We start from the raw sequence: 22,777 nt of genomic DNA on the forward strand, positions 1-22,777 counted from the left end.
ATGTAAAACCTGTATTTTTGTCATTTCTAATTTAACAATTCCAATTATTTTTTATACTTATATATTTTTTTAATAATTTTTAATAAATAAATAAAAATATATTAAAAAGGACTATTATTATTAGAACAAAATTCTATAGAAAATTTTTTTGTTTGTCAACTACAAAGTTTTTAAATTAAACGTATTTGTAATATAAATTTTATTTACAATATTTATTAATTATGAAATATTATATTATCAAAAATATTAATTTATATAATGATGTTTTTAAAAAATTATATTTAATGTACTATCCATTTAATCGATTATATATCGATATACAAATTTTCACAATAGCTTTGTGTTAATATTAAACTTTTTAAACTAATAATCCAGTTAAAATATAATCACCATTAATTCTAAAATAGCTTATTTTGAAATAAATTTGAGTATGTCTTACGTGTAATGAATTTTGGAGTCTTTTAAATGAAAAATTTATGAAATTAACTTATATTTTTTTATATTTCTTTTACCTTATTATGACTATTTATTTAAAATAGTTTTTTATTTTTTAAGTTTATTTTAATAAAATTTTATATAATTTATTAAAATATATATTATTCATTTTATGAGTTTTGTTAATCTTAACCATTAAAATTAAGTTTGAATATTTATAAATAAAATTTTTTTATAAAAAAAAATATAGTTATTGTATTAAAGTTATAAAAATATAATAATTTTATTTTTAAAAATAAATTTATACTATTATTAACTGTTTATTTTCAAAGGTTAATGTTAACAAAATTTTTGTTTTTTTTAATAAATTTTACAAACAAATTCATATTATAAATTTTTATATAAAATTATTAAATAAATATTTAATTTACTTTTTCAAATATATCATGAATTTATTATATAATTTATTAAAATAAAAATAAAAATATATTTTAATAGATTTTATAATCAAATTTATAATACAAATTTTTGTATAATGAAAATTTATTAAATAAATAAATATTAATTTTTTTGGTAAAAAACTGTTTTTGAAAAGATTTCTATGTTTTGAATTTTGATTACCTAGAAACTAGAAAGGAACTTTTCACCAAACACGGTCGTGGGATAAAAAAAAGTGTAGCAGTAGCACGTGGCCATACGTTATAGGAAGCGCCACCTTAAGACGAATAGGAACGGGGAATACATGTGCCGTAGAGAATCATATACACTGAAAGTCAGTTCAAGTCGAGAGGGCACAAAAGGGTACGTTGTAGTAAATAAATAGAAAAGGAAGGGCATTAAGCGGAGTTAGAATACTTCGAATGACAGCGACGCGTTAGCGAGAAGCAGCAGCCAAAATGGCCCATCCAAACAAAGCCTTCTCTCTCTTTTTAAAAGACACCTTGTGGTTTTCTCTGCCTTGCTCGCTCTCGCTCTCGCTCTCGCTCTCTTTCTGCGTCTGCGTTATCGTGCGCTTCTCAAATAATCTCCTCCTCATAGTTTCGTCTTCTTCCCGATCTCATCACTGTGAGTCATGGACTTCCAATCCATCGCCCTAATTTCTCGATCGAATCCAATTTTTTATAGATCCCTGATGCATTCACGGATTATATTTTGCTACTGATTTCATCGGCCATTGTTATCACTTGTCAATTCGTTATCTCATTGGTTTTTAACGTTTGAATTCAGAACCAGCTTCGCTTTTCGGTTTTTGTCGGATTTACAATTGTGATAAGGTATTTAATTGGCGATTATTTGTTTTTTGGTTGGTTGATTTTATGCTCCGATTAGTGTTTAGTTTATCTGAGGTTTCTGAGGGACGTACTTCAATCTATTTTTCGTTTTTAATTTGGATTTATTGTAAGAATTAGAGCTGTGTTTATGGTTGTAGTCACTTCCCTGGTGCCATCATTATTTGTGTGTTGAAATTTGCATATTGTTTAATGCATGACTTTTTTCCTGATTTTCTTGTTATTGTAGCCTTAAGTGACTGTATGACAGGGCAAAACTTTGTTGTCAAGTTCTTGCATTAAGGGGCGAATGATAATTTACACTATCATAGCTGATGTTTGCTTCCTGGCGCAGAATAGTATCGTTGTTATGTATATTGTGTATAATGTTCTCTTGTAGCAGTGTTTGCTTGATGGTCCACAATGACGTGTTTTTCCTGGTTTACTGATTTTTTTTTCAGGGCAATCATGAGTGACGAAGGAGAAAGGACCTGTCCTCTCTGCGCAGAAGAGATGGATTTGACAGATCAGCAGTTGAAACCATGCAAATGTGGTTATGAGGTTTGACTCTTTTATGTTCTCGTTATTAGGCATAGGCATTAATCTGAAGGTTTTTTATATAATACGTTTGTTGTTTTTTAAGGTTAACTTCCTTGTCAATTTGGCCATTTGGTTTATATATTTTCCTCTCTGTTGATCTTTTAACATCTGGCACTCTTCACTGTTTATTCTTCGTCTTTCCCTGTCCTGTTCTACTTTGTCCTATTTTATGCTGCCTGTAACTCTGCAAGCCTGCAAGGTGGCATTTATTATTGAATTAAGTGTACAACGTGTTACTAGGTATTGCTTATTAACTGAATACTGTGGTTACACTTCCAACTATTAAGTACCGGAGAGAATTTTTCCTGTTTAGGATAAAATGCTACTTCTTCATTTTTTGTAAATCAAGAAGTATTAAAGATACAGGTGCTGTTGTTTGTGTTTGGTTTTCTGAGGACAATATTTATTTCATAAACACTAATAATGAATACCATTTTCATCTCTTCTTGACTGTAGATATGTGTCTGGTGTTGGCATCACATAATGGACATGGCTGAGAAGGATGACACAGAGGGACGATGCCCTGCATGTCGATCTCCTTATGATAAGGAAAAGATTGTTGGGATGGCTGCAAACTGTGAGAGGTTATTTTGTTGATAGTACATTTCCATAGGCTTGGAATGTTCTATTGCTTCCATAGGCCCTTTCTTCCTTTTTAAATTAAGCATCCATGCATTTGTATTTGTATAACTTTATCTTAAAACAATACTTTAAAGAAGTTGTAGTATTACGCTACATATTATAGGTATTAGAAACTCTGAAGTTCTTGAATCTTGTCTTTATCTATATGATAGAACTAAGCAAAATACTAGTTATAAGATTTTTCGTATTAGATATTTGTCTTGTTTGTTTGAAACTTTTAGGTTTTTTTGCATGTTTCTCTTGCTGATGATTTTTTTCCTTAGATTGGTGGCTGGAGTTCATATGGAAAGAAAAATGAAGAACCAGAAAGCAAAGTCCAAATCATCTGAAGCACGGAAGCAGCTCAGCAGTGTGCGAGTGATTCAGAGAAACCTTGTTTACATAGTGGGATTGCCACTCAATCTGGCAGATGAAGATGTAAAATTTTTGCCATCTGCTTTAAGAAGTTGCCTATCTTATGTATCTGTTTTGATTTTTGTCAACCTTCCCCTCCCTTGCCTTGCCTTTTTTTTTTTCTTATTCTCACTGCATGTTTTAAATTTTATTTATTTTTACCACCATTCAGCTTCTCCAGCAGCGAGAGTATTTTGGTCAGTACGGGAAGGTCTTAAAAGTGTCAATGTCTCGGACAGCAGCTGGTGTTGTTCAGCAGTTTCCGAACAATACATGTAGTGTGTAAGTTTATGTTGTCTTCAATTCTGCAGCATAGCTTTTTTTTTTTTAATGGTATTTTTGAGGTTTGTCAAAGCAGCCATGCTCACGAGTGACTATAGCAGCATAGCATAGTGGCTCTTAGTTCTCCTGAATGCCTGAAGTAGGGCGCTTCCCTGTTGTGGTGCATAGCGTTTGTTCTCTATTGGGATCAAAATACCTAGCTTTAACCTAAGACTTGGTTGTTGTTGTAACCTAAAACTGACCAGAATCTAATGGGCTTACAAATTAGGTACTCTTAGGTCCATTGACACCCAAAAAGTTATAAACTAATTTATGGATCAGAAATCACTTTTGACAAATTGACAGTGCATCACACACTACATTTTTGTGTACTTATACTCCTCCTTTTTGTTCTCTTCATTTCTGTATTATTGCTTGTGACTAATGTTCCATTTTTTTCCATTCTGTGAAGTTTTTTAACTACTAGGATATCAATTAAGTGGTTTTTGCAGATTGTTGAAGTTTTTCATTGCAATAGCTTTCTTTGTTGCGATGGCTACTGTATACAATCTGCTACCACTATAGCTTATTTGGGAGTTGCCAATATGCACTGCTTTTGCCATAAACTACATTGTTGTTATTGCTTTTCAGTAGCTCACTTGTCATATTGATAGTTATGGGAAATAATATATAGACCTTTTACTGTTTCCAGTTTGTTGTCATTCAGAAGAATTGGATAGTATGCGAGTCTCTGTATTGTTTTTTCTTCTTGAATATTCTCTTTTTTAACACTGGATGGGAGGAAATAACCAGCAAAAAGACTTCAACAAAACAATCCATTTTCCTGGGTAAAATAATAGAAAAGGCATTTATATTCTAAACATCAACCCTTATTGAGGGTCTGTTTTAAAGTTGGATAGAATAATTTTGAACTGTTGAGTGCCCAAATTAATCTAAACTTAGATTTTCATGGTAAAACAAATGCGAGCTAAAGAAGACTGAAAACAGGATTTCTGCCCTACACCTCTCCATTATATTCCCTGCCATGTCTGCTTGTTTGCTTACCATTTTCAATAATATAAAGATGTAGCAGCTTCTGAAGGATTTTCTTCCCCCAGATATATTACTTATTCAAAGGAAGAAGAAGCAATTCGATGCATTCAGAGTGTACATGGATTTATTTTGGAGGGCAGACCTTTAAGGTACCTAAAACTGCATTCATTGAAGCTTTTCACCTATGGATTGATTGATCTCTGATTCTAGCTTATCGATGCTGTTTGTTTTTGGTTTTACATTTGCAGGGCTAGTTTTGGAACCACTAAATATTGTCATGCGTGGCTCAGAAACATGGTTTGAAAATTACTGATTCCTGTACAGATTTTTAACTTGTTCCTTAATTAGTTAAGCTTGATTGGGAATAGATCTTGATGACCAGCCTTGCAGCAATCCGGATTGTCTATATCTGCATGAGATTGGCTCTCAAGAAGATAGTTTCACAAAAGATGAAATAATTTCAGCATACACTAGGTACTTTTCTTAGATAAGTTTTGATGGGAAACTTATTTTTTGTGATTCTGTTGAAAGATAAAATCTATTCTCTGAATTGGGTGTTTTTGATCCTTTTCATAATTGGATAAAGTTTTGTAGAGTACTTGCTACCTTGTTAAGAAGAATGTTTCTTGTCCTGGTCGTGTAGGCATTTCACTGTAGCTATCAGTTTTAAATTAACATTGATGATGATGGATCTTCCATACTTTTATGATACTAAACTATTTAAGGATCATAGCTGAAAATTTTATATGCTTAAGCATATCTAGAACCTTTTTACTATTTAAAGGAATCTCTTGTTAAATAATATATCAAAAATTTTGATTTTTTACTGAAGTTAATGGCATTGTGTGGGTTTTTGGCCAAAATATGGTAGAAATAAAAAAAAATAAATCAAAATAGGAGATCTATGAAACATTTTTCCTATTTAGAGTATTTTTTGCTACGTCACTGTAAGTGCCGACCCTTACAAGGCCGACAATTATTTTTTTAATAATAAGAAAAAGAGTATTGTCCATATACGAGCTGACACTTATTTTTTATTAAAAAAATAAAGTTAATGATTATTAAATTGAAACATAACAGCAGAGGGATCAGTAGTGGCTAGTCTCGTAAATTGGAGGAATACTTTGCTTTGGTTCATCAGAAATAGCAGTGTGTAAATCACGCAGTTATGGGGAAGGGAAACTTTGGCCATCTTTAATGCCCCTTTTTGGCGTCTATTGCCCCATTTTTTAATCCCTTACCACTCTTACTTCCTCGTACACACCACACAACTGCTTCAATCACCATCTGCATCACTTGCTGCACGTAACAAGTTTTAATCAAACTATTTTGTGTGATGTTGTTCTCTTCGTCAACTTTATTTTTTTAAGCTATATCAATGTTGCCCCAAACAGCCCCACAGACACCCCTCTACCCGACAGACATCTTGGAAAGGTTTCTCAGAGCATTGCCTGGGTCACCCTCAAAGATCAACCACTGGAACCACACCATTCTCTCATGGAAACTATTCTTCATGATCAAGCTGCTCCCATGGTAACAACCCACTCTTTTCTCTAACAAAAGCAATCGAACAAAGCCGGTCAAGCTGCTTCGAACATCAACTTTATCTATTTATTATTCAAAAAATAAGTGTTCTCCCTATAAGAGTCGATGACACTTACAGTGACATAGCTAAAAACACCTCAGACAAGAAAAGTGTTTCATAGATACCCTATTTCAGTTTTTTTTTTTTTATTTCTATCATATTTTGGCAAAAAATCAGTATTGTGTAATCCATGTATCTGACCTCATCTATTGGGATAAGATTTTTTTTTTGTTGTTTGTTTGTTGTAAGCATATCTAGAAAATCATGTTGGCTCTGGTTAAATGTTCAGAAGAAGCTAAACCTGACAACTGAACCCTCTTAGAAAATCAAACACATAATGAATGATAAAACCAATCCCTCAAATAATTGAAACTCCCCATCTAGTGTTATTTTTTAAGGGCTATTGGAAAGATTGAACTATTTTTTCCTGCAGTAAATTAAAGGCTTCATCTATATTTGGAATGAATTCAAATGGGTTCACATGGCAGTTGATACATGATCGGGCGATTCATTATATTTTCAATATTTTTGTAATTTTGTATTATGAAAATAAAATGACCTCATTTAAAGGGATGGGTCCTTTCTTAGGATCGTTAAATTCTAGATTGCTCTGATGTATCACATATAAGTCCTTTTTTTCCCAGTTAATTGAAAGTTTCATTGTTTTTTTAATGAAATTTGATGGCTTTCACAATACCGAAATCAAATTATATTTCCCAAATTTGTTTTTCTGTTTTCACATTTCTCTTGCTTTAGATGCATGTAGTGCTTTTCATATAATGGTCTAGTCACTTGCTTTGTTGTTTTGAAGAAGTCGTGTTCAACAAATTACCGGTGCTGCAAACAATATGCAACGGCGATCAGGGAATGTATTGCCTCCTCCATTGGATGATTGCACAAATATTTCGTCAGGAAAACCAATTGTAAAAAATGCATCGAGTGTAGGACCTTCTTTTTTTCATGCTTTCTTCAAGTATTGCTTTGTTATGTTTTGCCTCCTTTTCTGGGTGTTTGCTTTTGCCATATTATTATTGTGTGCTAATTTGATATATAGTTTCTTTTGCTACATTGACTATACTGCTTGGGAAAAATGTAGTTTGTGCACTATGCACCTGAAAATATTGCTGCTAATTTGAAATTTCTATTTTTATCACGGTGCAGACCTCTGTTAGCATTGTTAGAGGTTCACCTCCTAATGGAAGTTCTGTGACGCCTATAGCTCTTCCTGCTGCTGCATGGTAATGTATAAGCTCATGTATTTGGCTTTGAATGTTGAAGTAATTTAAAATAATTAACATTTCAACCAATGTGTTTGCTAGGGGTACACGGGCTACAAATTGTCAGCCAGGTGCTGCTGGTCTGTTATGTCCAAATGGACCATCCAAGCCTAAACCTGATACAATCAGCAGCACAGTTCCCTTCTCTTCTGCTGTTGTAGGCACAGTACAGACTTCATTAAATAGTGAATTGACAAAGAAGCCATTGTTGAGTGGTGGGAGTCATAGTATGACACCTGGGGTTAAAAATGAATTATTGAAACCTGATAAACAATATAAAAGCATGGATATCCTTGCTAGTGCTGTTGAAAAAACTTTGGCTTCCGATGTTTCTCTTTCACCTGTGAGTTTGAATAACCAGTTGTCTTCTCTACCATTAGCCAGAGATAGTGATACAGGCAGTTGTACTACAACAGACACAACAAATTTTACTGACATTACTGGACAGTCTTGCAGCTTTGGTCCTGAGGAAGCAATTATTTCTACTGGTGAAGAGATTGAAAATTTGTCGGACAAGTTCTCTTCTGTTTACATTGATAGAAATGGCCAAAATGAACAGTATGGCCTATCCAAACCTAGCAGCTCAATTCCTGATAGTGTTTTGCCTAGATCTAAGCAATCTCAAGGGTCACTGCAGAATGCTGACAAATTTAGAGATGCAATAATTACAAATGCAGCCTGTAAATTTGCTACATTAGATAATGAGGTATGTAATTTAAAGGAACAGTGTGATTTGGCTTTGGATTCTCAATCTCATGCAGTATCAGCTAATGCTGAAGTGGAAGACGATGTTAAAACTTTTGATAATCAGAGACTTAAGGAACCAGAAGTTGTTTGTCATTCTTATTTGCCAAAGCCAGCAAGTTTCCTTCATCTCTCAAACCATTCTAGTTCTCATCCTCTGCAGCATGGTGAACCATGTAATATTGTAAATGCTTGTTCTTTAGATGCCACTGATAAAGTTGGGAATGACTCACTATTACATGCATCTAACATGTGCAACAAGTATTCTAAAAAATCAGTCAGCACCAGCTCTTATGGATTCCTTTGTGATGAAAGAAACAAGCACCGCACTAGAAGATTAGTAAGTGAAGCAGTTAATATTGAAAGTGATGCTGCTATGGATAAGGGTGAGAGCAGTATAATTTCAAATATATTATCCATGGAGTTTGATGCCTGGGATGACTCACTAACATCACCTGAGAGTTTGGCCAAGTTGTTGAGCGACAACCCTGATAACCAGAATGGTCCCCTGAAGAAATCTAGTTCTTGGAAAGTTCAAAGTAACAATCAGTCCAGATTTTCTTTTGCAAGACAGGAAGAATCCAAAATCCAAGGCTATCCATCTTCTGGTTCCAACCAGCAATTTACAAAGAGTGGCTCACTCATTCAAGATTTTGTGGAAAGAGACTTGCCTTTGGACAATGTGGGTATTGCAAATGACTTCCCTGCCAATAACCTGGAGGAACATGGAAATATTGATACTGGTCATTTTGTTGCTTCAAATAAGCTTTCTGGTGAGTATTAATAGCTTACTTAAACTGGCTAGTGTAGTTTTTTCTTACCATTATTTAAAAAATATTTTACTTTTTGTGTGATTTGCCAGTACTAAATAGGGAGACAGCTACAGTCAGGAGGCGACTTTATAACAAGTGGCATTCTTGATTTCAAATCTAAATATTGTACCACTGAAAATATTATTGAACATTGTATCTCAATATTGTGTTGAGTACACAAAATTGCGTTTTTTTTTTTCCATGGTCAGTAGAATATCAATTGCTTGAGTAGTGAGCACATTTATTGCTGAAAAAATCCCGAGGGATCAACTGGTCAGGTTTTACTCATAATGTTTTGATAAAATACCTATGTTTGGTACCATTGGTGGTTTATAGTATATTAGGTTTTGATTGAGAGTTGTGTTGCTAAGTTTGAAGTGGCATTAGCATAACAGCTACTAAAGCTGTGATACCTTGGTGTGTGTGTGTGTGTGTGTGTGTATATATATCTAATCACCTTCCTTTATCATGGTTTTCAGCTGTTTCAAGAGCACAAATTTCAGTGCCGCCAGGATTTTCAGTTCCAAACAGGGCACCACCTCCTGGTTTCTCCTCTCTTGAGAGAATGGGGCAGGCTTTTGACTCCCTTTCTGGTTAGGTCTTGTTTTATTCTACTTTTACTTGTCTTTCTGCATTTCGGTTTAATATAGTTGTTATCCTTGTGACAGGGAATTCATTGCTCGAGTCTTCTTTCATACTGAGGAATTCATATCAAATGCCCTCAACTGGAAATATTGGTGGTGCAGGAGACGTTGAATTTATGGATCCTGCTATTTTGGCAGTTGGTAAAGGGAGAATTCAAGGTGCACCAAACAGCCCAGCACTGGACATGCGATCTAGTTACCCTGGACAATTAAATTACTTTGAAAATGAGGCTAGAGTTCAATTATTGATGCAGAGATCTCTCTCACCGCAGCAAAACCTTCAATTTTCTGACATTGGGAATACTTTCTGTCAGCTTGGTGATTCTTATGGTATCTCTTCAAGGTTAAATCAATCACAAGTCAATAATCTGGCCTCACTTCCTCACTTGTCTCTGCAGCAATCTAGAAATGCAGTCTTGTCAAATGGCCAATGGGATGGATGGAATGAAGTGCAGAGTGGAAATAGACTGGGTATGACTGAGCTTTTGAGAAACGAAAGACTTGGATTTAACAAGTTTTATAGAGGATATGATGATTCAAAATATAGGATGCCAAATTCTGGGGATCTGTACAACAGGACATTTGGAATCTGAATTTGTTGGCTTTATTATATTTCTGAATGTTGGCCATGGTAAAGTCATCAGAAATAGACAAACAGATTTTTCTGCATTGCCAAAGATGATGGGGCTGGTTCATTCATAACCGGTCTGTTGGGCTACCTAATGATAAAACTCTCAAGAAGTGTAGTTTATAGCTGCAGCCGGTAATCATTCAAATTTCAAGCCTTTTTCTCTTGCTTTAAATTCAATGGTCTAATTCTTGCTTTAATTCTTCCTCTTAAATCATGCTTGGTTTAAGATTATTTTCAATTATTATAATCTGATTCGTAAAAAGCCATTTTCAGTGTTAGTGGCATGTTTGGTAATTTTGATTCTCATCTTTGATTATGATTTTAACAAAGGAAATAACATTTTGATGATAAGCAAAATCATGAAGCTTATGTTTACAAATTAATAGGTTATTTTCTATCTAACTTCTGTTTTCTTACTTCATCCCTAACAAGTGATTATTTTAAATTAACTTCATACTTCATACCCCTTTTTTTTTGTATAAAAAGTGATTGTTTTAGACAATACAAACAAAATTGATTTTCTTAAATTCACTCTTCACTTAACATTCTCCAAATATAAAGCTGATTATATCTACATTTGGCTGTTAAATTAGTCATATACCTAGTATGAATTTGCTATTCGGTTTTCAAAATGTAAGCACTCAATCTTCTCTCCTTATTCTGTGTAGTTCTGGATTTTGTGGAAGAAGCTGTGTTGAGATTTAAGAAATCAATCGTGGATTGAAACATGACCGAATGGCAGGTAGATCTTAGTTTTCTCTTAGAAGTACAGAGCATGGAAACTTGTTGATTGACAATCGAAATAATATTGTCCTATATTTGGTATAGAAAAGGGTTTGATGGAATGATTCAGTGGAAATAATTTGAGCAGTAGTTTTTCATCTTGGTAGTGTTTTTATATTTATATTTGTATAAAATAGATCACTTTTTAACTTAGAAATTCCTTCTGATATGTGAACGCCATTGCTAAGCAGATCTAGTGGCTTTTTAACCGATCTTTTACTAATTTTGTTTCTTTCGTTTGTGCATTTTTTTAATTATTTTTTAGTGCAGTTAATCACTGTATATGTGCCCAAGAGGATAAGAATTTGATGTCTTGATCTATAAACTACGTTGTCCTGCTTTGTTTGGTTTATACGCTTTCCATTTTGCTGTCTTGTGATTTTGTAACTGGTTATCAGGTAATATAACACCATGGCCGGAGTGTAACTCGTGTCACTTGATGAATGACTTTTTACACGGCTCCGTTAATACAAGTTAGTTTTTTTTTTTTTCGAAAAAATATTTTTTGCTACGGAAAATCCAAGATTTATTTTTACGAAATGTTAAGTACAGCGATAAATATTTGCTGAAGGCTTGATTTCGGGTGATTAATTTGATGGGCTGTCTGTTAAGAGTTTGGTTTATTTATAGAGGCTGCAAAGTACAAATACTATATTCAATGTGTCTGAGATGATTATATTTCCTACAATTGTTTTGGTGATATTTTTTTAATATAAAATGTCACTTTTGCGGTCTACGATTACGTTTTGTTGCAATAATATTATGGCAAGAGGTTAATTTTGTGAGTCTAAACTGGGATTTTATTTAAATCCTATGAAGTAATCGAATGAGCTTTTGGAGGCCGCGCGGCAGCTCTTTGATATTTAGTGCTACGCCATTTCTATTTTGGGTTAATGTCAGTAATGGTATGAAATAACTATTTACCTGTGGACAATTCCTTCATGTACTGTAAGATTCACCTTTGGATTTGTTCAGAGGTTCAGACTGTGCTTTCAGTTAGTTTTTACATTTTTATTGAAGGTATCACTTTGTATGCAATTTAAGTTGAACATTTGTCAGTGTTTTTTGAGTCTTGATTTTTAGGATGATATTAATTGAGAAATTATGTATCGATTTTTTATTGGCAGTAAAAGAAACAAGTGTTTGAATTAAAAAAATTTGGGAACTCGTTAAGATTTTATGAAATTACAAGATTTAGCAGTTTATGTAAACCCTTATATTATACTAACTAAACAGCACACCGAATACTTTTATTGGTACTTGTATTATGGTTTTATCCAATCCTAATGAAAACGTTTTTGTCTTTAAACAAACACTTTGTACACTTGCGAGGCATCTAAACTTGCTTGAACCCTGGCACTTGGAAGTATAAACTACGCACAATTTTTGGGGTTTTATGTGCCTGTCATTTCTTCGTTTGTTGACCTACACCGTAATGCATAATGATGACAGCACGCAAGTTCCAAATTGACATCAGGGTAAAAATGCTATTTGTGAAAATTTGCACTAAGAGTTATATATATATATATGTACACACCTTGGTTTTGTCTAATTTCGGTTGGAAAAGTTCTAATGCTACTTGAAGACATTTGTATTTTCGTCTATAACTGTGATTGACAAATTATAGAGAGAAATAAAAGAGAGGAATAAAAAATTCCCAATTTACAAATTGACATTTCTTCTTCTTGTTGTGGACAAGAAGCACATGTATCTGTTACAACAAATGCCGGAAAAAATAGAGCTGCTATTTAGAATGAGACTCCTCGAGCTATGGAAAATTATTGTGTGGTTCAGATCATCAACTGTCTGATGTGTTTGATGACTAGCCAGGACCACGGACAACTGGTGATCTTAACAGCAAATAATTTCATTGTTTGAAACATTTCTTTCTCTCTCTTTTTGGGAGTACATAGAATAAAAAAGAACGGAAGTTGCCACAAGAAAAGATGAGTTAACACCGTAGAACCCAAGCCAACAACACTGCTTAACTGTACGTGACTTCCAGAAATCCGGTTTCAACAACCACATTATACCCATGTTTTTCTGGTAGGAAATTGCTGCGAACCCGGGAAAGTGTGAAGAGAATTTGATAGGAACAAACAATAGTATAGAACAATTTTATTGAAAGACTGAGAAAAGAAGAGAGATTTCTCCTTCAAAGATTTTCCCTTCATAAAGGCTGCTTCTTTCACAAAACCAAATGCCTAAACTACCAATGATAGAACGAATCTCCTCTTCCCCTAGACACCTTTATTTATTTATCTCACCGATTGCCTCTAATTAATTAACTTATATCCTTTTTCTCTCTCCTAACTCCTAACAAAAGTGAACAATCATAATATTAATTAGAATCTTACACAATTGCAAAAAATAAATAAATAAATAGTAAGCGCAGTATTACCCCGATTAGAGTCCAAAATACAGGTTAGAGAAGTGCTTAATTTTCAGTCCTATATTAGCTAAAATTTAGACTAATTATGTCTTCCAGTCGAAGTCTTTCAACTTCCTTTGCCTCAAATTTCCTGTAGTCCAAAATCGAGAAAGTCAGATATTACCCTCCTAGATGTCGCGTGCATCAGTGTTCGTTTTTTTTTATTATTTTTTATCTCCTGTTCAAGTTGTGCTTCAGTTGAATAACAGAAACAACATCCATTCAACAACAGGAACTGAGTTGTTTCATCAAATTGCCCTATCAATGTTTGGTTTATCTCTATCAATGTTTAGTTCATCAAATCACTACATTTATCGAAATCGACCCTAATGAACTGATGAAACGCATTAGCAAAATGGTCCAGCGCATCCATTGCACATTTCGAGTCTTCCTAATTTAGTCTAACAAACACAACTTATAATAAGCACAAATCATATGAAAAAGCTCAATAACATATCTGCTGTGCTAATTTCGGCAATTCCCAATACAAAAGAATCGCACTAGAAAATGGAAAATTTAAGTATAGTTTTTAAAATATTTTTGGTATTGTTATTTTTTTAATATATATAAATTGTGAATATTTATTTTTGAATGAGATTATTTTTTAACTGTAACATTTGAAAATATTTAGTTTAATAATACTTGTGCAACGCATTGGAAAATTATTGTTTAAAATTTTATCTTAATAATATGACTATTAAATTTAAATTTTTTATTAAAATAAAATTTTAATTTTAATTAAAAATAAAATTAAAAGTATTTTACAAAATTCAAACGATTTTTGGATTGAATTGGATCTTTAATAGTATATTTGGAAGAAAAGTCGTGGAAGGAAAAGAAAAGAAGATATATTTTTTAATTTTAAATTAAATTAATTATATATTACTTATAATAATAAATATATAATTAATATATTAAATTTATATTTTTTATTTTAAATAAATCTTAATTTAAAATATTTATTTAAAATTTAAAATTTTATTTTCTCCTTCTCTCTCCTCAAAAATTCCCCTTCAACTCCTACATGATTTGTGTTATTTTAATTATGTGTTTAGAACTAACAATAATTTCAATTCTGTTTTGATGAAGCAGCAGAATCATGTCAAGTGGATTCCTCCCAATTCTGGTCACTTTAAACTTAATGTGGATGGTTCAGTTCCTTCTCATAATAAAGCTTTTGGATTTGGTGGTCTCATAAGGGATAGTCAAGGCAAATTTGTTGCTGATTGCCATGGATGCACATTTTCCTGTTATCCTCTTGGTGCTGAACTATGGACCTTATTCTAGGGGATCAAATTGGTTGTCCAAAAGCAGATTCAATGTATTTGAATTGGAAGAGACTCCAAGAAAGCTTTATCTCTTATTTTGAATCTCTGATCTTACCACCATCTTTTTGCTATTTTACTGCATAATATTAGATTCCTTTTGAAACAAATTTTGCTTGTTAAGTTTAATCACATTTATAGATAAGCTAATCATTGTACCAATTAACTTTCTAAACTTGATATTGATGATTGTATTTCTTTAGTTTATTTTGATAATCCCCCCTCCTCTTTGTTTCGCCTTCTCTGTTTTGATACCTATGACAATGGGTATTTTAGATATAACTCTTAGTTTTTGTTTTGGGTGTTTAGCCCCTCCCTTTAGCCAAAAAAAAATATATGCATTATCTCCATTCGGTGTCATACAATATTCACGTCTTTATTGTGTCTATAATTTTTAGTCTATTATTTAAAAATGTGAAATATTAAATAATATAAAAAAGTGTAAGCATCTTGCTAATTAAAATTTTTAATTTTAAATATTAGTTAAATTAATGATTTTTTTTATTTATATATGTTTAATATTTAAAATTATAAATATTATAACATTTATAATTTTTAATTTTGTAATCACTTTTTTTACAATACTGATCAGTATTTATTAAATTATAATGGTATTAAGATTAAAAATAGTATATATAATTTCATAAATTTAGAAGCATCAAGAGTACATAGATAGATAGATAAAGAGTTTTGGGGTCCATTTTGTTGGATTGGGCATTGAATGCTTGATCTAGCATGGTCCATCCTTCTGTTTTGTATAGTTGATTTTTAGCAAGCGGCATGTTGTTCGGTTGTCATAACAATGTTGCAGAGTAATGTTTTGTATTGTTCGGACTTCAAGCACGGCATTATGGCAAGGCTATCCTGATGCATCACTGCTTTGCCACTTTATTTTATAGTTTAAGATAAAGAAGAAGGTTAGAAATATACTTTTTAATATATTTTTTATTAATCATTAAAATTTATTAAAAATAAAAAAATATAAGCCAAAAATGTTTATTCAGAACGAGATTCACATTATTTTTATATTTTTAAAATAAATTTTAGTTAAATCAAGAAAAATATATTATTAAAGAGTGTGTTGTTAATCTTAATATATATATATTAATGATAATGAGAAAATAGTCTCTCACTTTTTTCGACAGAAATATCATTATTGAAACAGATATAATGTAGTGACAAAGAAATACATTAAGACAAAGCTACAAACGAATGGGGGCAAACAAAGAGTTGGCATCAACTACTAACACTCGCCTAAAGAAAAAGATAGATGGAAATAAAAACAATGAGAGGAGCCTTACCCCTCTCCCTCATCTTCCAATCTTACCAATCGGGTTGTCTTCTTTGGAGCCACCCATTTTAATAATGTTTCTTTTTAATGATGTGGTGGACATGCAAAGTCTGTGTCGCACACTGCAAACACCCTATCCATTTTGTGTTGGTGTTAGATTTTATAAAAACTCCACAATGATTTAACTCCACTGAAAATAAAACTTTAATAATATTTCTAACACCAAACCGACAATGGAATCGAGCTATTATTAATATTAAATTATAAAAATAAATTAAGTAAATTTCAAAATAACACGAGGTACTTCAAAACATAACAAACACAAACTGTATTCTTCTTTCTTTACATCTAACTTTATTTCTTGTGTTTATTTATCAATTTAAATATTTTCATTTATTTTACAATTTGACTTTAGTTAAAAATGCCTGTGTATTGTCAGTTATTGCAGTAACAAAACAATGGACAAGACTATAATTGTGGAAAAATGAAAAATGTTGTAGTGAAAGAGTAAAGATGGGTACCAATTATTATGTGGATAATGATAACGTTTATGCAGCTCTGACAAGACTTGCCAAACCCGTTGACTGGTGTGGGAACAGTTGCCATTTTCGTATAATCATTTTTTTTTTCCAAGTTGCCATTTCCCTTGTGAAACAGTTGCCTAAAGTGGTCACCCATGGTAATTATCTATCATATAACGAGCAGTGATTTAAGAAAGAAATCTCGTTCCACTGTGTTATTTTTTTAGAGTTTTTTCAACACTTTTTTTTTGTTTTCTTTTATTAAATTCCATTATCGTAATATAAAATTATATTATATTTTATAAAGACATATAATATTAAAAAATTTAAGTCCGATTTATATATTAAATGACTGAATATATTTATTTATATAAATAATTATTAATGATAATTTTGAAAAAATATTAAAAAAGTAAAAACTGTCACAAAATATTAAAAAGATAAAATACGAAAAATTATTTTTTAATAAAAATTATTATATTTTCGTAATTCTGTCCAAATCTCATATTTTAATATTTTTTTCTATATTACAAAAAGACCCTTGTTACATGTTGAAAAGTGAAATTTTTGCAGGATATTTCTTGCTTATATGTTAAAATTACTTAAAAAAAGAGGCGTGACGTGGTAGTTAATAGGAGGTGATGACAAATGAAAAGGGTGGTCCCCCTCACCTCCTCGCACCCACATAATGATACACTGCGTTCTGATTGATTCTTTGTTTTTGAGGGTACCATAAAACAGAGATACACTGAACAGTAATCGGAATGCATTGCTCTGTTCTGTTCTGTTCTGCTCCGCTCCATTCAACTGCTCTTTAGCTCTCATTACCTGAATAATTCTGCTCTGTGACCAATATAATAAAATAGTATTTGCATTAACTTCTGTCACCCACTGCTCATTGTCACTGGACATGGCCGATCCTCGTTCCAATAAAATTGCAGGTTGACTCATATGCTATCACATAGTTCATTATTGATAAAAAAAAAAAAAAAACAAATAATTAGTTTTTTTTTTATTTTTTTTTTCGTCCTTTACATTTTTTAATCATATAGTTTGTTTTAATTTATACCTTTTTAAGAACTAATATTTTGATATTAAAAATTATAAGAATTCATATTTACCTTCTGATGGGTCTTCGCATAATTAATGATCAAGAGATTGGAAGAGTGAATATCGAAATAGATTTTAAGCTGGCTATGGAATTGATACAATTTAACACAGGAAGTTATCACATGTTCTACTCCTTAATTAGAGAAATTAGGTCACTGATTCTTACTTGCATAATTTTCAGGTTACTTTTTTAATATGTATATTAAATAAAAATATTTTGAAATAACTTATTTGATTTGAACTATTTTAAAAGTTATTTTTATAATAATTTACAGAGGTATGAAATTAATTATAATACTTAATTTCGTATTTAAAATATTTAACTATCAATTGCAAAAAGGAAAAACTAGCAGAAAAAAATATCTGGTAGTTTTTAATCATATTACCATAAAAAATTTTATCACTTAAATAATTTCATCAAATATATATATTAAATTTAATGTTTTCTAAAAAAACAGATTTTATTGTCAAACAAAGCCTCTGTTTAAAAGGCGATGAAAGTAATCTTTGCTTAAAATGATGCTTCATTTTCTCTGTTTCTCTGTCTCTTTCAGTCTCGCGGATAAAAAGCAGCAAAAAGTTGTGAAATATATGAGTGGTGTCACGTAGGGTAAAACCAATTTGTGAAATCTTCCATGAAAAATACAAAACACTAGCGTTTCCTCCCATTTTCAGGGTTGCATACAGTGAGCTTATAGTGTCAAAACTGGTGGGCAAATACTCGAATTGTGACAGCCATTTACTAATTTTGAAGAAAAAAGAATTGTGGGAGAAGAAGTGCACTAAAAAAATAGCTTTTCCCTTCATACATGATGTGCATAATGGTTTAACCAATAGGTGCAATCAGAAGCGGTATCTCAGTATACATCAATCAGTAACTGAATTATACAACAGAGTTTTAAACGCAAAGGCTTGTTCCCATTTACCATTTATATTTGTATTACAAGATAGGCTACGATGGTGCCTGTGGGGAGTTCACCTGGTAATAGTATGGAGGCGCATTGCTAACGTGTGCGCCAGATGAAGTGAAACAGAGGCTCTGGGGAACTGAGTTCACAGATTTTGTTGGAAAGATTGCAGTTGATGGGAACGTAGCTGAAATTGAGAATCCTGATGATGCTGCAGTAGAGAACGGTGGTATTGGGGTGGCAGTAAGCTGGCCGTGCGTTTGCCACGCCCAATTGGAGAGTCCTTTTGAAGGATCTATCCCAATTCTCTCTGCTCTTTCCTGCCAAATATTTCAACAATCTTTCAAACATATGCTTATAAATATCTTCCTATACATTAGTCAATGACTCCATCAACTCTTATTAATGCTCAATGTTACACACCCAAGAAGAATCTTCCAATAAAGGAATGCAACAAGAAATGTTCGGCGGTAAATATTATTCTAATGCTGCGACGGTCATTGCATCGAATTCTTGGCCATGTTTCAAATTCAGCTCATTTTGTTAATAGAATGGCCATTACATTGAATATATCTATGAAATATATGAACATATTTATGGACTCGCCGCTTCTAAGTACTGTTTTTTAACATATTTGGGAACAGCTCATCTTGTCAAAAAATAGAATGACGTAGAACACCAAATGCATCCATTATAATGGAGATAAATTCTCGTGATATTCCTGATAACTTAGATCGCACCGAAAGTTGATAAATTCAGTATGTAAGATTGATTCCCTGAGCATAAAACTCAACTCCGACTGTTATGTCAAAATAAAAAGTCAAACATTCCTCTTTGTTCTAATGTAGACAGACGCTAACAAGGAAATAATCATAAATGTTTTATGAGAAGCACTCAGTGAAAGAATAAGCAACATCCTTCAATTCTAAAACTAAATGAAGGGCAGGCAGTGAACTCACCACATTGGGAAAGAAACTGGAATATGTGGCATTCCAAAGAGAAGGACGCTCTTCATTTTCGACCAGCCTTTTCAAAGACGGAGCACCAATAACTGAATTAACATTAGTGTCTATCTGCAAATAAAGAGAATCGCCCTCTCATTACCATTAATTAAGCATAAACGTGAGGTAGTTACAACCAACAAAACAATACCATAAATCCCATGTTTTCACAAATATCAAGTGTGTCAAATGAAAGTAAGCGGTAATTAGCTAGGTGAACCTTCAAAGCCCAACAGAACTCTCTGCTTGCATTAAAAAAACATCCCGCTAAATAGTTATCGTGTCAATAAAGAGTGTAATGGAACTAGCTTGAGTGCATAAAGGGTGATAAAGTGATATAAACCTTTGCCCTTGATAATTTGCAACAAACCTTAAAAGTAAATGAAGGTGTAGATTTCGACTATATACCTTTGAACTTCTTCCAGGATGCATGTTGTGAGGGATGGAGTGGAACGGAAGATGCCCCACGTTTTCCTTGGGACCATGTCCTGGGGTCGCTATGCCCAAATTGAGGTCAAGATTGTGATTGCCACCTGAGTTGAAGACAAATACAAACCTCATTTCACATTGAGTTTTTTTTTAAGCACTAACAATCACTAGGGAATCAAACATATCAGAACATCTTGTTATAAAGTAGTACCTTCATTAATAGCTTCGGGTTTCATTTCGCTTTCATATGTACTCTGCTCAAAGTTAGTCACTGCCTCTCTTCCATTGCACTTGATAGCTGCCTTGTCATAAGCCCTGATTTCCAGAAAATCAAAAGGGAGACATGTTGGTTGGAACCCTAATGAGCTTTGATAATTCAGGGTAATAAATTCAGTGCAGGTAGAATGTAATTCATGTATCATTAGGACCTTGCAGCTTCTACTTCGCTGTCGAAAAGCCCAAGATATATATACCTGCATGAAAGCATTGCAATCTCTATAACAAAAACACCTCTGCCAATCGTTTATTTGAAACAGGTATCTTAGACCTGTTTCTCCAAACATGGAAAAAGCCTAACGAGTAAAGACCAATGCACAACTAAGGGGAAACCGATTCGCTTTGAATTCGTACTTACGTTATACCAGTAGATACAGCTGAAACCAATATGTACTTGAATTCGTACTAATATCTAATCCTATAATCGTAGCAATCCACTGCATCAGTTTTAGTTAAAAAAAAAAAAATAGGTCCTCACTTTTTGCCGAGGAATTGTCCCATTCGAGCTTCCCAACGGCCACATTTGTGAAGGGTCACTCCTCGGTATTTCGAACTCCCCCTTGAGAAACCGGTACTGTGGCGACGGAGTATGTGCACAAATTCCTCCTTGGAAAGATTCTTCATCTGTCCATCATTAAGAAAACAGTGAAAATCCAATCGCAAGCTTCATTTAGATTAAATTTCATCAAAAGATTATGCGCTTTCGAACCTGTTTCATATCCTCCTCATAATCAACGAGGTTGAAATTGATGTCAGCATCAAGTCCCCTGAACTTGATAGCAGCTCGATCATAGGCCCTGAGTTTGAAAATTCCAAGTCAATTGAGGAGGACACCAATCAAATCCTTATCTTAAAATCAAAAGAAAGGTTCTGTTGGTACATAAAACTAAGACAAAGGATACTTAAATACGTGCAAAAAGTTTCACCTAGCAGCGGCATGAGCGGTGTCAAATCCACCTACAAGGAAAAATACCAATTTAATCAAAAGACGCTAACAATAGCAAAGAAGCATAGAATAAACTTAAATATAAACGGAAATTAATTAATCAAAAATACAAATACATACCCAAATAGACTTGTTTCCCGCAATCCCTACACAATTTCAACCGCCCAAAAAAAGGTCAGATGCAATTCAACCATGTATAACAAAATTCAAATTTCACAGCAAAATACAATTACTCCCCAGTAATCAAACAAAGACCTGAAAAGGGGAAAATACAATAGACGCTAAATTGAACAGTGTGAATTGCACGAACCAGATATGCGATTCCCATCTTCCTGTCCTCCTGTAGAAGGTGACTCCTCTGTACTGAGAGCTCCGAGACCTTGGACCCCTCCTACTCTTCTTCACCTGAGGCTGTTGCTGAACCTGAACTACCTTCGTCTCTCCCTTTTCGCCTCGATGATGATCCAGAGAGAGATCCACCAAACTCTTCCTCGCTGGAAACGACGACGTCGAACTCTGCCCCTGCCAATTCCCGGCACTCACCGGGAACAGCTCCTTAGTCGCGACGACGTCGTTCTCACCTTCCACCTTAAGGATACCAAATTTGAAGGTGAAGACGCCGCCAGCGCGTGTGGAACACGAGTCCTCGTCGCCTCCTCCGTTGCTTGACCCCTCCGCATTCACGACGGAGGAATTCGAGGTCCCCGAAGAAGCTTCGGGAAATTTGTCCAACATCACCAGCGAGTCACCGTTCTGAGTCGAATCGGCATTCAGATTAAGATCCAACATCACGTTTAATCTTCAAGGTACTTTTCACCTCCGATTTTCTTCTTTTTTATTGTTTTTATCGTATTTATTCCAGTTATAACATAGTCAACTAATATTGCTTCAACGTCACCGGATATTCTCTCCGAGCGATGGTCCGCACCGGGAAAACCGATCGAATCGAAAACAACAATTAGTTAATACACGTAAAATGCAACCAGAACGGTTGAAGGACCAGCAAGAGAGCTCTAGTGAGAGAAAGAGAAAGAGCTCCTTCGACGAACAAAGAATCTGCGGTGGAACAGAAGTAAAGTCCCGAAAAAATAATTAGAAGATTCCTCGGTCACTGAGTACGCCGGATAAGGTTTCCGGCGACCGGAAAAGAACAGAGGAGAAGGAGGAGAAAGAAACTCACAGAGGGATGTGTGAGAAGGAAGCACCGCGAGCTTTGGTAGTTACATTTCTCATTTTCTCGGCGATAATTTCAGAACCGGAGAGAATAACAGTATTGGCAACAACCGGATTTCATGGCACCGGAGAGAGAGAGAGAGAAAGAAGGGAGGATCCAAACGGAACACTCATAAAGTTCAGACCCATTTAAGTAAGAGAAGATGGAATATATAAACATTTTCTCTCTCATGGTTCG

General features: G+C 33.4%; 2 protein-coding genes across 13 annotated transcripts; one reads left to right on the plus strand and one right to left on the minus strand.

Moving 5' to 3' along the window:
* The first annotated feature begins 1,356 nt into the window (after positions 1-1,356).
* LOC113854995 lies at positions 1,357-11,487 on the plus strand. Of its 9 annotated transcripts, none has more exons than XM_027486392.1 (15): positions 1,357-1,500; positions 1,663-1,709; positions 2,165-2,264; positions 2,760-2,887; positions 3,209-3,362; positions 3,511-3,620; positions 4,718-4,801; positions 4,901-4,949; positions 5,035-5,126; positions 7,049-7,178; positions 7,399-7,475; positions 7,557-9,031; positions 9,550-9,663; positions 9,739-10,477; positions 11,014-11,487. In XM_027486392.1, exons 3-14 carry the CDS (start codon positions 2,172-2,174, stop codon positions 10,305-10,307), a joined length of 3,075 nt encoding a protein of 1,024 aa, XP_027342193.1. In that variant the 5' UTR covers positions 1,357-1,500; positions 1,663-1,709; positions 2,165-2,171; the 3' UTR covers positions 10,308-10,477; positions 11,014-11,487. The 9 variants fall into 9 exon arrangements, with proteins under 9 accessions (XP_027342193.1, XP_027342194.1, XP_027342196.1 ...); XM_027486395.1 differs by lacking the exon at positions 1,663-1,709 and having other exon boundaries at positions 1,374-1,500; positions 7,557-8,220; positions 8,326-9,031; positions 11,014-11,336; XM_027486398.1 differs by having other exon boundaries at positions 1,396-1,500; positions 3,511-3,624.
* Positions 11,488-18,526: 7,039 nt separating this feature from the next.
* On the minus strand, positions 18,527-22,733 carry LOC113854997 (ethylene-responsive transcription factor RAP2-7-like). 4 transcript variants are annotated; one of them, XM_027486402.1, is made up of 11 exons: positions 22,547-22,733; positions 21,677-22,422; positions 21,487-21,512; positions 21,347-21,377; positions 21,130-21,217; positions 20,899-21,044; positions 20,573-20,617; positions 20,356-20,459; positions 20,124-20,248; positions 19,674-19,787; positions 18,575-19,034 (listed from the first exon to the last, which is right to left on the minus strand). In XM_027486402.1, exons 2-11 carry the CDS (start codon positions 22,153-22,155, stop codon positions 18,759-18,761), a joined length of 1,434 nt encoding a protein of 477 aa, XP_027342203.1. In that variant the 5' UTR covers positions 22,156-22,422; positions 22,547-22,733; the 3' UTR covers positions 18,575-18,758. The 4 variants fall into 4 exon arrangements, with proteins under 4 accessions (XP_027342202.1, XP_027342204.1, XP_027342203.1 ...); XM_027486401.1 differs by having other exon boundaries at positions 18,527-19,034; positions 21,677-22,733; XM_027486403.1 differs by lacking the exon at positions 20,573-20,617 and having other exon boundaries at positions 18,527-19,034; positions 22,547-22,731.
* Positions 22,734-22,777: the final 44 nt, after the last annotated feature.

The sequence above is a fragment of the Abrus precatorius genome, unplaced genomic scaffold, assembly GCF_003935025.1.
Source record: "Abrus precatorius isolate BTA unplaced genomic scaffold, Abrus_2018 Scaffold11, whole genome shotgun sequence".
Classification (NCBI taxonomy): domain Eukaryota; kingdom Viridiplantae; phylum Streptophyta; class Magnoliopsida; order Fabales; family Fabaceae; genus Abrus; species Abrus precatorius.

Bases quoted from the DNA above. Each gene is read 5' to 3' on its own strand.
- LOC113854995 (XM_027486392.1), top strand. From the start codon at position 2,172: ATGAGTGACGAAGGAGAAAGGACCTGTCCTCTCTGCGCAGAAGAGATG. The intron at 3,363-3,510 runs GTAAAATTTTTG...ACCACCATTCAG, and splicing joins TCAATCTGGCAGATGAAGAT to CTTCTCCAGCAGCGAGAGTA. The intron at 9,032-9,549 runs GTGAGTATTAAT...CATGGTTTTCAG, and splicing joins TGCTTCAAATAAGCTTTCTG to CTGTTTCAAGAGCACAAATT.
- LOC113854997 (XM_027486401.1), bottom strand. From the start codon at position 22,155: ATGTTGGATCTTAATCTGAATGCCGATTCGACTCAGAACGGTGACTCG. The intron at 21,378-21,486 runs GTATGTATTTGT...TTTTCCTTGTAG, and splicing joins CGGGAAACAAGTCTATTTGG to GTGGATTTGACACCGCTCAT. The intron at 20,249-20,355 runs GTACTACTTTAT...TCTTCAACTCAG, and splicing joins ACCCGAAGCTATTAATGAAG to GTGGCAATCACAATCTTGAC.